The sequence below is a fragment of the Fukomys damarensis genome, unplaced genomic scaffold, assembly GCF_012274545.1.
Source record: "Fukomys damarensis isolate Sample0158 unplaced genomic scaffold, DMR_v1.0_HiC HiC_scaffold_9, whole genome shotgun sequence".
NCBI lineage: Eukaryota > Metazoa > Chordata > Mammalia > Rodentia > Bathyergidae > Fukomys > Fukomys damarensis.
In genome coordinates, this window is record NW_022900921.1 from 24,631,025 (window position 1) to 24,645,550 (window position 14,526).

The following is a 14,526-nucleotide window of genomic DNA, read 5'->3' on the forward strand; positions in this document are numbered from 1 at the left end:
TGTGAGCCTCTTCAGGGCAGGCACTGTCACTCATTCATCTCCCCACCCTATGGCCCCGTGCAACTCATTTGCAGTTTAAAGACGTAATTGGTTCTTTTTAAATGGCAGGTATGAAATGGCACAGCAGATGCCGCTCAGGCGTTGGAGAGCCCATTTGAAGACTTTCATCATAGAATTGCTATTAGAAAACTATTTACTTATGTTCATGTATTCTGTTTTATTTTTATTTCATTTTTTTCATTTATTTTGTGGTGCTAAGGATCAAACCATGGAGGCCTTGCTCATGCTAGTCAAGCACTCTATTGCTGAGCTATAGCCCTAGTCCCGTTTCAATTCTTCTTGAATATTTCCAGGGGAAGGACCGTTGATTTGAGCTGGCTGTGTAAGAGTTCTAGAGCATGAGTTTGATTCTTAGGGGGGATGCAATTAGCTTTTGATAGTCTGTCAGTAAAGGCTATATTGCTAGCCTCAGGAAGCTGCTCAACAAATTTCAGTTGTCATTCCCAAAGGAGATTAGGTAATGATTATGGCTAAATTATGTCAATCGACCTTGCTGATACCCTATGTTTATATTGTCCATATTGATCTGTAGTATATAAAGAACAGCACATCTTGGAGGAATATTGAGAAAGATTGACTTTTGTGGTCTTTTTACTTCCTAGAACAACATATATTCATGGAGTAGCTAAAGGGCTAGAAATGGTAGTTCTAAGTACTGGAGGAGAAGAGATGAGTAGTAAGTTGTGGTTCTCAAGGTATGGCATATCCGGGACCTTAGAAGTCATTTGACAGAATGAGGCCTTATGTACTGAGCTGGGTGGTTTGGATCCTACCCTGAAGTCTGGAGCCATTGTGCCTGGTCCATGTGTCTTCCACATGCCTGAGAGGGGAGGGATGACAGAATATCCTGGAGACAGCTTCTGGGATCCAGAAGAGAGGTAGAATGGTTGCTGGGCAACCCAAAAGAAGAAGTGTCAGGAAGTAGGATATCTACACTGTAAGGATGAACTGTTGTGATTAGAACTAGCAACCTGAAGGGGCCAACAGAAACTCACTATGACTCTTCTCTTCCAGCAACCAGACCTCGTGGAGGAAAGCCAATCTCACTTGCAAAATTGCAATTGACAATCTCGAGAAAGCAGAGCTTCTCCAGGGAGGAGACCCTTTACGGCAAAGGTATTTGTCCTTTCCTGTTTCTGGGCTCTGATAACAGGATAGGTAAAAAGTAAAACCCTCAATAGGGAGCTGCCTCTTGCTTTCATACTTAGTATTATTATTATTATTATTTTTTTTTTTTTTTTTTTTGGTACTGGGGATTGAACTCGGGTCCTTGTGCTTGTGAGGCAGGCGCCAGAATCACTGAGCCAAATCCCTGGCCCCATACTTAATATTATATAAATAATACTTTTTCAAGTAAATGGTAAAATAAAGAAAAATATGAATTACAAAATGAAAATAGGCTATACTCATTATTCATGAACATTTTGCTACATTTCGTCTCCGTTTTTTTCCTTCCAAAATTTTTACAGCCAAAATCTATACCATGTATAAAGCTTAGTATCTTACTCTTCTTCATTCAGTATTATCGCATAAAGCCTTGCTTGTTTTTTTAAAACTTTTTTTTCTTTTTTCTTTTTGGTTTTTTGAGACAGAATTTCTCTGTGTAATTCAGGCTGGCCTTGAATGCACTGTGTAGCCCAGGCTAGCCTTGAATTTGGAGCCATCTTCCTGCCTCAGCCTCTTGAGTTCTGGGATTACAGGTGTGTGCCACCACACCCAGTTTAAGGAACTCTTTAAACATAATTTTAATAGTCCAAAGTATATAATTGTATTAATTAGTCTCCTGTTTGTATGTGTTTATGTTTGTAGTTTTCAGTATTTTTAAGTAATGCACCAGGGCAGGTCTTTTATCCACATTTTGGATCATTCCTTTGGAGAGATTTCCAGGAATGAGATTATCGGGTCAAAAATGAACAGTTCTAAGTCTCCCAGCAAATTGCTTTGCAGACAGTAGTATCGACTTCCATTCCTACTAGAAGTCCACAAGAATGTGGTCTTGTGCACACACTTGCCAGAACTGACAGTGAATATGTACTAATATAATAGGTTAAAAAAAAATGGCTCTCATTTAAATATAGGGCTTTCTTAAAGCAAGGCTTTTGTTAACATTCCTCCTTCCTCCTTGGAACTTTTAGGAAAACTACCAAAGAGAGCCTGGCCCAGACATCCAGCACCATCACAGAGAGCCTCATGGGGATCAGCAGGATGATGTCACAGCAGGTCCAGCAAAGCGAGGAGGCTATGCAGACTCTAGGTAAGGCTAGGCCTGGAGTGGGAAACTTTGCTGGAGATGCTGGCCCCAGAGAACTCGCCCCACCCCCACTGCCCATTGGAAGCTTCCCAAATTATGTGGCATCTCACTCATAAGACATCTCAAAACTGAGCCCTGCACAGAGTGGAGTGTGCTGCTCTCATCTCTCCTTTAGTTATTACAGTTCTAGAAGACCCCACACTCCATCATGTTTCCTAGTGGAAACATTCCCAGGGCATAAGTGAAAAGTAGAAATCTCTAGGCCTGTGCTTCAGTAGGTGTTGGCAACACTGGGCAACATGCCTGGGAGGAAAATCCCCTAAGGAAGAGAGTTTTTTGGGGGGTCACAGTTTCATTGGGGTCATAGTTTCAGTCCATAGTCAACGGGCTCTAAGGCCAAGGTAGTCTGGCAGTGGGGCATGTTGTGGGACAGATAGCTCATGGCATGGTGATGGGGAGCAGAGAGAGTGTGGAGGAAGGAGGAGGAAAGACATAAACCCTTTCAGGCCACACCTACTTTTGTCTAGATCCCACCTCCTAACAGCGAATCACTGATAAGCCCCCTAGACCATTCACTTTCTGAAGCCCTGCTGTTAGCAAATGAGACTTTGGGGGACATCTACTTATAAACCATAGCAATCTCAGTATATCTGTCTTTTAAAAAAAAAATCAACCTCCCCCCAAAAAACAAGGTCTCTTTGGAAAAAATGAAGAAGAAACATAATACCATTATTACCCAAAAAAATTATTTATAATTTTTAACTGCTTTATTTTTTTCATTGCTCCATTCACACAGGCAGAAGGAAAAGGAAAGCTAGCTCAGTGACGTGAGGTTATTTCTTGTGTTTGACACTTGCCTGAGCATTTAGACTCAGGACCAGCCAGTCCCCTCTTCCAAACCTGTGCCTCAGGAAGAGCTTTGGGAGAAAGGGAGAATGAGGAGACAACTGGACTTTCAGGTCAAGGGCATATATGTGCTGATGAGGATGAAAAGGAAACAGATGCTGATGGTTTCTAGAGTGTAGAGAGGGCCCCAGTGTGAAGGTTGTTCTTGATTAAAGTCCCATCAGGACCTCAGCTTAAAAACAAAAAAGCTGGGCCAGGGATTTAGCTCAGTGGTTCTGCCACCTGCCTTGCAAGCGGAAGGTCCTGACTAAGATCCCTGGTACCAAAAAAGAAAATTCTTCTAAGGAAACAAATCTGCTACAAAAGGGTAGATGTGAGGGGAATGAATCAGTCTAGGGAGGGGCAAGAATTGTTGATGAGGGGTATCTGCCCCATATATGAGGATTGGCGATTCTTGGGTGATGAGCATGTAGCATTTCATGACACTAATCATAATTCTTTGATGGTTTCAAATGCTCCACAAGAATGAAGTTTAAAAAGAAAGGGCTAAGCCGGGGATTTGGCTCAGTGGTTCCGCTGCCTGCCTCGCAAGCACAAGGACCCGAGTTCGATCCCTGGTACCAAAAAACAAAAAGAAAGGTCTATTAGGTGTTCACTTAGCAAGTTATAAGGGTTTTGAAATGGCAGAGGCATGGGGAAAGAGGCTGAGAGGGACTATTGTAGTTTGTTCCCTCCTTCTGTCATACTGCTCTGACAGTATGTTCCTTTTCCTCTCATAGTTTATTTTATTGGCGTGTGCATGCTTTTGTGTGTGTGTGTGTGTGTGTGTGTGTGGATTGAACCCAGGGCCTTTACACTGAGGTACATCCCCAGCTCTTTTTTATTTTTTATTTTGAGACAAGGACTCACTGAGTTTCTGAAGTACCCAGCCTGGGTTCAATCTTGTAGTCCTCCTGCTTCAACTTTTGAGAATTACAGGTGTGCACTACTATGCCCAGCTTATTAGTTAGCTTTTAATTTTCTGCAAAGGTAAGGAGGGAGAAAAAAATACCCTAGTGTTGCCCACTAGAAACTTAATGGGAGCCACGTATATAACTTTAAATTTTCTGGTAGGTACATGATAGAAAGAAGAAATATGTGAAGTTAATTTTAGTGGTTTATTTTATTTAACTTATTATACATGAAATGTTACCATTCTTATGTACAATAAAAATTCTTGAGATAATCATTTCTTGGTAACTGAATGACTGGTTCTATGACCCACTGTGGATTCCAAGATCTCTTCTATAAAATAATGTAGTATTTGCACATAACCTACACACATCCTCCTACATACTTAAATCATCTCTAGAGTAATTACACAATCATCTCTAGAGTAATTACAACAACTAATGCAATATAAATAGTGTCATACTACATTATTTGGGGCAGTAAGACAAGTGCCCAAATTTCAACCCAAAACCCACTTACTCATCACAAAGTGCTAATGCTGCAATTAAACTTGAATACTGATGGTTTAGTTTAGAAAAAAATAACCCATGCATTAACATCTTTTGTCTTAAAAAAAAATGACACACATGCTATAAGTTTGCCACCACTGGTTTAGGGAATAATGACAAGAAAAATTCTGTACATGTTCAATATGTGTAAGTTTCCCCCCAGTATTTTCATCCTGATGTTGGTTGAATCCATTAAAGTGGAACCATGGATATGGCAGAATGCCTGTATGCATTCGTTTTTTTTTTTTTTTTTTCAAATCTTTGAGATCTTGTGTGTATTTTACACCTGCAGTGCCTGTGGTCCTAGCATTCACGAGGTTGAGGCAGAGGATCACTGTGAGTTTTACCTGTTTTAAAACAAAACACAAAGATAGCTCAATTGAATTAGCCACGTTTCATATGCTTAGGAGCCATGTGTGTACAGTGTTTGTCACATTGACAGTATAAAAAGCACCATTTTGCTAGGTGTGGAGGCCTGTAATCCCAGCTACTTTGGATTCCTGGAAGTGAGAGGTTTGTAAATTCAAGGCCTACCTGGCCAATTTAGCAAGACCTTGTATCAAAATAAAAAACAAAGAGGTAGAAATGCAGCTCAGTGGTAGAATACTTGCCCCAAATGTGGGAAGCTCTGGGTTCAATCACTAGCAGGGTACCATATTGAATAATACAAAGAGAAAATTAAAAGGTAGTTCTCCCTGATTCCAGCTGTCGCCTGGCCTCAGTCCTCTCAATCTACTCTTCAGAGGCCACTGCTATTACCAACTTCTTTTATGCCTTTCTGGTGTCTTCTGAGCCTATTTAACACAGGCAAATGAAGTGTTATTTATCCCCTTTTCTCACATAAATGAAAACAGTTCATTCAGACTCTTTTTTTGGTACTGGGGATCCAACTTAGGACCTTGCACTTTTGAGGCAGGCACAATGCCACTGAGCTAAATCCCTGGCCATCATTCAAACTCGTATTACCTTGCTGTTTCACTTGTTTCATTTGACGAAGGTTCCAGGGATGCCTTATTATCCTTTAGAACTTTGCCAGGTAAACCTCCAAATGTTAGGCCCAGAAACTTACACTCAGAAGTACATTTGAAAGCCCAGCCTGGGGTGTGCACCTGTAATCCCAGCACTTGGGAGGCTGAGGCAGAAAGATCGTTTTAAGTTTGAGGCCAACCTGGGCTCATACTAACTTCAAGGCCAACCTAGACTACATAGCAAGACCCTGTCTCCAAAAAGAAAAAAGAAGTACATTTGACTCTGGGCACAAGGAACCCCTTAAGGGACACTACCCTCTTAGGTGTCACATAGTAGCTGGGGCAAAGGTATCACATCTTTCAAACTGCTCCCAGTGTCCCAGACTGAAGGTCTCAGTCCATCCTTGCTCTTTTGTGGTCCTGCAAAGGTAAGTCTGACCATCAGATGTCCTGGTGGTCCACATTTCACTTATGGAAGGTACTGATGCCTCAGACCCCACCCCAACACAGCCTGTACATGATCACCTGGATAGTCTCGTGGCTGCTGGTATTCTTGGGAGTGCCTGTCTGCTTCAGAAAGCCAAGGTTGTGGTTAGACAAACACCCTGCTTCTGCCCTTCTACCTGCTGGTGTCCATGTTCAAGGACTCCCAAACAGGCCACACCATGTTGGGTGAGACCCAAGGAGGAGCCCTGCCTTGTCAGGTCCTTACTCTGCTCTTCTAGGTGATCTCAGTGGCACTGGCCTCAGATTGCCTGTCTTACTGATGGCTGGCAGAGCAAGCCCTTTGGCATTTGGACTGTTCCTTCTCTGAGTCAGGCTCCCTCCCTCTTTTGTTTCAGTCAACTCTTCACGAACTATCCTGGATGCAAATGAAGAATTTAAGTCCATGTCAGGCACCATCCAGCTGGGCCGGAAGCTCATCACAAAGTACAACCGCCGAGAGCTAACGGACAAGCTTCTTATCTTCCTTGCCCTGGCCCTTTTTCTTGCTACTGTCCTCTATATTGTGAAAAAGCGCCTTTTTCCATTTTTATAAGATGTGAGAGCTACCACCTTTGGCCTCATCACTCTTGTTTTCCGATCCATCTAGGATCCGAGCTCTAGCCAGGCTGCCAAATTGAGACACATCCTCCGCGTATGCTCCAGCTGCTCAGCGGATCAGGTGGAAGAAAGCAGCTCCTCTGTTTTCTGCAAACGTATGCCTTGCAAAGAGCAAGCAGAGCAGTGGGGGGCAAGCACCCCTACAGGATACAGACTCTAAACTTACCCAGCCATCGGACACTTTGGGTGGCTACTGCTTGGAGCACTTGGAGTCCAACCCCTGAGATTTTTTGCTCTTTTCTCCCTCACTCGGAGGCTTCAGGGCCAGATGTGGTGGAGGGGAGAGAAAAGGTGAGAAGAAAGAAGAACTGGTCATTCCTTGAATAAACTTGAATAAACTTCTATTTAATAGAATGAAAGATGTTGAGTTTCACAAGATTCTGCTCTGGGAATTTATGTGCCTCTTTTATGACTTTGAGAATACAAGTTTAGATATTGAACAAAGAATTAGCCGCCACATGCCATGTGTCCTAGATACTGCTGAACATCACACATACACCACTAAACCAGACACTGTTCATCTGTCAAGCAGCAACAGAAATAAGACCTCACAGCTGTTAGGAAGGGCAGTGCAAATAGCCTTCTATTGGAAGTGGCTCATCCCAACTTCTGAAAATGCCAAGGTAGAGGTCTCATCCTCTGTAACAGTACCCTGGTGGCTCCTAGGTGCGTGCAATAAACTAAGGCACTGGCTGACAACTTTTTCTCTGAGGTTCAGACTATGTATAACCAAGGGGAGAGAAGACAATGAAAAGCTGAGGCCCATGTGGGCCTGAGTTCTGTCAAGGACAGCTTCTCCCGACTTACAGCCCCAGAGGACACGGCTGGGTTATGTGGGAAAGTGGAAGGAATGAGGATTTGGAGGCTTGACTTGATTATGAGTTTCGGCTTTAACAAAGCACATGACCATGAGCCTCAGTGTTCCCATCAGTAAAGTTGGGGTGGTGTCTACATAGACCTTATAGAGTCAATTTGAAAGTTAAAGGAATATAAAATATCAGGTGTAGTATCCTTATGACTGGGACTGTGATAGGCTTTCTAAAGGCTGCTACCTCAAAGGCTCTGGGCAGAGAGGTATCCTATAACAGTCAGCCCAGGGACTTCTCTCTCTCTCTCTCTCTCTCTCTCTCTCTCTCTCTCTCTCTCTTTCTTTCTTTCTTTCTTTCTTTCTTTCTTTCTTTCTTTCTTTCTTTTTGATACAGGGACAGGGTCTTTGCTGTGTAGTTCAAGCTGTCCTTGAACTCAGTATGTAGCCCAGGCTGGCCTTGAACTTGAGGCGATCCTCCTGCCTCAGCCTCCCAAGTGCTTGGATTAAAGTGTGCACCACTGTATCAGGCAGGTAGAGGCAGTCCTATTTAAATCTGAGCAGAAAGTATCAAGTTAATGTGCCTGTTATAAAGGGACACATCATTCTGGGACCAAGTTATAAGAGAGATTGGCTATATATCTCAGACCAGCTTAATGAAGGGGTTCTAAGATAAGGTTTATTCACATCACAGTATTCAACACGGTAGTCCACTTTCATCTTCAGCAATTATATTCCAAGACTCCCAATAGATGACCCGAAACCTTATGTAATACCAGACCATATAGACAAGCCCCCAACACAAGATTGAGATGGCTGCTAAGGGACTAGTGGGTTGGTAGCATGTACAGCATGGAGGCACTGGACAAAAGGATGATTCACCTCTTGGGAGGGATGGAGCAGAATTTCTTTATACTACTCAGAATGGTGTGTAATTTAAAACTTAACCTGTTCATTGCTGGAATTTTTCCATTTAATATTTTCTGACTGGTTCACCATGGCAAACAAACTGGAAAGTAAAACTGCAGATGGGGGGGAACCACAGAACATCCTCTCTCTCTCTCTCTCTCTCTCTCTCTCTCTCTCTCTCTCTCTCCTCTCTCATATGTGTATGTGTGTACACACACGTACACCATCCCAGCCCCAAAAGACACTCAGCAGAAATTATACACACATGTATCTTATTTATAGTCAAATTAAATCTGAGAATATGACACAGATGGGAAATTCCCACTCACATACTCAGATTCCAGCTGTAAGTGCAGCAGATGGATGTTATCAAGTCAGGATTTTCTTGTCTTAACATTTCTCTTTAGTACGTCTGGCTAATTGTCAACATCCTCCTCACAATATGGAAATGTGCAGGCTCCGTACTCCCTAAAAATTCTTTTTGACACTTTATACCTCTTTTATTTGCCTCCTGAAAATGAAGTCAAATTTGATCCATTTGGAAATGTCATCAGTATATTTTAAAACCCCATAAACCGCCAGTATTTCCTAAGCAGGCTGGCTGTGCAGAAAGCAGCCCTTCTACATTCGACCATGAGGGGGCAGTGTTCACATTTGGTCTGCGGTTTTGCAGTATGCCTGATCGTTTCCATCTGACCATTGGAAAGGTTGTTAAGGATGCTTTTTAAAAATATGCAGTTATATATTTTAAAAAACAAAAAACAACCTAAATATATGAAGTCTATCTGTTTGTTTTGGAGCATGTTTCATAAGTGATCTTAATTTGCATTGTTAAGCAGTAAGTCAAGCTCACTATGCTACATTTTGGTTAGCTGACAGAAAAATACAGAAAAATACAGAGCAGACCTCAAGAGAGTAGTCACTGAAGAAGTATTTACTGAGGCCCTACTATGCGCCAGGCATTTGTGAGGCAGGAAGTGGAACCACTGAGCTAAATCCCCGGCTGTGCCAGGCATTTGTGTTAGGGACACACAGTGGACAAAACAAAGATGGAGCTTACTTATGGTGTGTGGGGAAGAGAGAGCAGATGACAGTTTATAAACTAAATAAGTCATTATGTTAGAAAATACAGCCACCTTTGTGTATTGTGAATTCAACCAACCTTGGGTGGAAAATATTTAAGAAGGGTCAGGGATTTAGCTCAATGGTTCTGGCCTGCCTCACAAGTGCAAGGATCCAAGTTCAATCCCTGTTACCAACATAATAATAATAATAATAAATAAAATATTCAAGAAGTAATTTCATTTGCATATCTTTTTCTTGTCATTAGCTCCTAAACACCATGATATAACAACTATTTACATAGCACATGTTATCTTTAATATTATAAGCCATCTAGAGATGATTTAAAGTGTACAGGAGAATATACATAGGTTCTGTGCAAAAAATTGCCAATTTATATAGGGGACTTGAGCATCTGTCCCCTATGGATACCAAAGGATGACTGTAAGTGCTGTGAGAAAAATGGAGCAGGCTATAGACAACTGCTACGTGGGCGTGGGGACAGGTTTGCAATATTAAGAGCGTCACTGGGGTGAGATGTGACAGAGACTGAGGCAGATGATGTGGTCTTGTGGACAGCTGAGGGAACAGAGTCCCACCAAGTGGGAACAGCAGTTGCAAAGACCAAGTTAGGAGCATTGCTGGCATGCATGAGGAGCAGTGAGGATCCTCACCCCACCATGCCTCCCCTTCAGAACAGCAGCAGTTGACTCTCTGGACATTGGTTTGTCCAGAAGCCTCCCTGTCCTGTGGTATCACACTCACTTAATTTTCTTTTGGCAGTACTGGGGATTGAACACAGGGACTTCCCACTGAATGACATCTCTGGTCCTTTTTAGTTTTTGAGACATGATGTCTCAAAGCTGCTTAGTTGCCAAAGCTGGATTCAAACTTACAGTTTTTCTGTCTCAGCCTCCCAGAGTACTGTGACACATTCTTTTTTGTTGTTCTTCTATGCAGCCTTAAATGGCAGCTTAGATCTTGTTTCCCCTGATCTCTCCTGCATGCTCTTGTCCATGTCCTTATACTTTTAATCATAGCCTATAGAAAGGTCATTAATAATGCTGAATTTAGAGCAGCAGTGCTGACTCTTCGGGAAGCTGTGGACTCCTAGATCATCTGTGTGGCAATGTCCCTGAGTCTTCTCAAACCTCGCTTGGACCTGATGGCTCCCTCCAACCCCACAGCCTGGGCCTCCTTGGGATTCCCTGTGTTCCCAGCACACCTCTGCTACCTGGGTTCTGTTGGGGCTCAGGACATACTGCCTCAACATCTGACTGTGGAGGAGAATATACCACAGCAAAATACATTCCTCAGACATATTTTGAGCAATCATGCTGGGAAACCACAGACCCTGGAGTAACTCAGAAAAGCTTTCCTTTTGCACAAGACATTTACATCTTGAATAAATCTACATTCATAGATACCTTTATGGGGAAGAGGGCTGCTGGTAACAACTCTGACTCTGAGAGATTTTATCTGCATCAGATCACATTTAGTCACCACACACTTCCTCCCTCAACCTCACACAATCCCCAGAAGCCACAAGCCTCTGCTCCTGAATGCAGTTTAGTTCCCTGGCCCTTCTAGTTTTATTATTTTGCAGTACATTCACATGTATGTACATAATCAAGTGTGGCTACTCTCCTGTTAGTCTGATTTATGTCTTTAACTCACAGCCCAGCCAAAGACCTAGAGAGATAAAGGGAAGCCATGTTTTGCTCCACTGGCATTCCTTTTGCCTTCACTAAGCCTGTGGCCTGGTACCTTGTCCCAGAAAAACAAGAGAAGATTTCACTTTATGCAACAGATACATATCAACACTGTTCCAAAAAGAAGGTCTGTATGCCTTCCTCGTGTTGGCCAAAAATGCCCTGCTGGAAGCAGTCCTGCCAGAGCACTCAATTTGGAAATGCTTCTAGGGAAACAGATAGTTAAACAATGAATTTTTTAAAAGAGTAAAACAAGTTCTGTTTTCCTACTTCGCTAATGGTGGTCTTCCCTGGGGCCCTCCCTGAGGGTGTTTGCCCAAGCTCTGTTTCTTCCCTAAGCAAGGGCAGAATAAAAATAGCTGAGGGCTAATCTAAGAGATTGCAGAGGGGCGGCTAAGCAGTGTTATCAAGAATGAAGGGCTGCAGCCTGGGGCAAAGGGAGGGGGTTGGTGTTATCACCCCAATGTCCCTTGGTCCCCAATAGAAGGCCCAGGCCAACACCCAGAGCCCCAGGTCCCCTGTATTTGGGATGGTGTTGGATGTGTTGCATCTTTAATGGGCCATAGTGCCATGATCCAAAGTGTGGCCTTCAGTGGCAGAGACCCAGGTTCTCATTATTCTCTTCCTGGCTATGTTCCTGGGCAAGCTGAACACCCTCTCTGTTGTGAACACCCTCTCTGTTGTTTCCCCGATTGCAACATGGGGACAGCTGGACAGAGGCACACTTTTAGGGTTGCTGGGGGCTACACCCACCCAGAGCTGACATGCTGCCTCCCACACTGTTTCCTTGAGGGCTGACCTCTTGTCTCCAAACAAAAGCCAAATGGCCTATCCCCCCTTTCACTTCTGGACTTCATGTTGGAAAACAGTGCTTAGCAAAGAGGAGGATGCTGGAGTGGCAAGGAATCAGGACTCAAGGACTAAATAGAGCTCCTCACATGACAAAGGGCTGAGATCTACACAGGCAGGCCCTGAAAAGGCCATCTTTCCCATGCTAGGGGGAAAGTCAGTGGAATCAGCTCTGTGGAACATCCTACATGGAACATCCTTTTTTATTATCATTCTTAAACATTTGTTTCCCCCTCACTCCCCTGTGGACTTGTTCACTGGCATAGAGTTCTCCTAGATCAATGTGGATCCACAGGGTAGCAAATGCATATGGCCTGAGACATGAGCTATAGCCAGTTTCAATCTGAAAGCTTGATTGGTACCAAAACAAAAAACAAAAAAAAAAAACCCAAAAACCAACAACAACCCTGAAAGTGCTCCTGGCAGAAATTTCATAGCTTCTGTGAAAAGTATTCTTGGTTTTCATAAGACGACTTTTCCATGGTGTTCTCTGCCCCCTTGAACAAGTTGTGAGACCAGTTGTTAGAAGACCAAGAGGGTGTGAGCTGTTACTCTTCAAACTCTTGGCTGGTTCCCTAAAAGACTCCCCTCCCCCAAACATTCCACTCTCCTGCTGGGTGGGTGATCAACAACACTCCGGTGAGTCCTGGGGGAGTGCAGAATAACCACACCTTTGGGTCCCTTTTAAAGGATGGATAGTAGTCAGGATTCATGACTAGCTCCTGTATTGTGAGTGGGATCAAGTAGCACTATTTGGTGAGCTGTTTCAGTGTGTGATGATGAAGTTAATTTGTTTTGGTGGGGGATGAAAGCATCACTGTGTGGCCTCAGATTGATCTCAAACTGTTGGGCTAAGTGATCCTCTTGCCTGAGCCTCCTGAAGGTGAGACTGCAGGTGTGCACCACCATGCCCAGCTCCATGTTACTAGAGATACTGAGCACTTACTATTTGCCAGACACTGTGAAATATTCAGTCTAATTCACAAATTCTATAAGGTAAGGCAGTGTTGGCTGAGGTGATGGTGGCCCAGAAAAGTCAAGGAATCTACTCAAAATCACATAGCTAGTAAATGGTGGATCTGGGCCTCAAATCCAGGAAGATGGTTGCACCGTCTCTGGAGTTCCATCATCAACAACAATGAGTAAGGCCAAGGAAGCAACGGAGTCAGAGGGACTGGCCACTGTGAGTATAGACTCCACTCTGCAATCATGATGACAAAGGGCTCCACTCTGCAACCATGATGAAATAAGGAAAGGATCCCTGTGGGAGGGAACCTGTTCAGGTCTGGGAAGGAGGCCTCACATAAGCATGAGGGAATCCCCTGGCCTATGTAATAAGCAACCCAAGAGAAAATAGTGTTGGGCACAGCTTAGCCAGTCTTCCTAATGGACTTCATCTCTCCTCTCTGTCTTCCTCTAAGGACTCTACCTCTGTGGCAGTTCTCCCCACTGAATGCAACAGCTTCAGACTTACTCTACTTAGCCTGGACCCTAGAAAGAGTCAGAGCCTCTTCTCTAAAAGTTTCAGGGAACCCCTTCAGTCCATGGACCCTGTGGCCAGGATGTGGGACGCCTTGATTGATCAGGTCTGAGTCTTATATCCAGCAAAGATGTGGGGTAGTCCCTACTGCAATTGATCACCCAAAGAGGGTGGCTCCCAAGGAAATCCAGGTGCCATTATTAAAAGGAAAGTCAGGATCCACCGCAGGAAGGAGAACCACGCCTGTTCCCGACCCAGCAGCCATCGCTCAAGCACCGGGAAGGTAGCACCCCTGAAACCCCATAACCCCCCCACCCCCGCACTCTCAGACCTCCTGACTGTGCAAGTCTTTGGACCCACTCTGCAAAGACAGAGGTGGTCATCAAGGGTATTTTTCTGAGTTCCCAACTTTGAACATCTTTAAAGAAAGGGCGTGGGAAACCTGTAGTAGAACGTTGCGGAGTTCAACCATTCGGAAGGATGGGGAACTCAATCTGGGCCTTGCAACCCGAGGTCAGTCAGTGTCATGGGGTTCAGCAATCAGCTAACTGAGATCAGGGGTCTTGCATCCTCGCTCTGTCTGAGCCATTAAATTGTAAATACACTATATTGAAATTTTGTTCACTGCAGACATGTTCTGGTCTGCTTCTTGATTTCAATTTAATTCAAATGATTTTTGGGCGATAGACTAGTGACTACCACAGGTGGTCAGTGTCCAAGTTGTGCTTGATCTTAATGTGTGGCTGATTGTATCAGTTGGGGTAAAGCATTGCCGTTGATTTGATGAGCTGCTTTCTCTGATGTTATGAAGATGAGAATGTCTGTGGGTCGTTAGAGACACAGAAGCTAGGGCGCAACTATATCAGGAAGATTTGGGTGATAATCCAGAGATTAAACCAAGGACAGTCTGACAACAAAAATTAAAATGAGAAAACACTTAAGCACGACACAAGGACAGACTTCCAGTTTACCAATGGCAAA

General features: G+C 43.7%; 1 protein-coding gene across 2 annotated transcripts in view; it reads left to right on the plus strand.

Moving 5' to 3' along the window:
* The window catches only part of Bnip1 (BCL2 interacting protein 1), a 29,482-nt gene that overhangs the window by 7,627 nt on the left and 7,329 nt on the right, over positions 1-14,526 (plus strand). The window contains exons 4-6 of one of the 2 annotated variants that reach the window (XM_010622165.3): positions 1,075-1,176; positions 2,196-2,314; positions 6,467-7,399. In XM_010622165.3, coding sequence (XP_010620467.1) covers positions 1,075-1,176; positions 2,196-2,314; positions 6,467-6,663 — 418 coding nt within the window. In that variant the 3' untranslated portion in view covers positions 6,664-7,399. Of the gene's footprint in view, positions 1-1,074; positions 1,177-2,195; positions 2,315-6,466; positions 7,400-14,526 lie in introns of those variants that run through there. The other variant, XM_033761632.1, reaches the window with a different exon arrangement.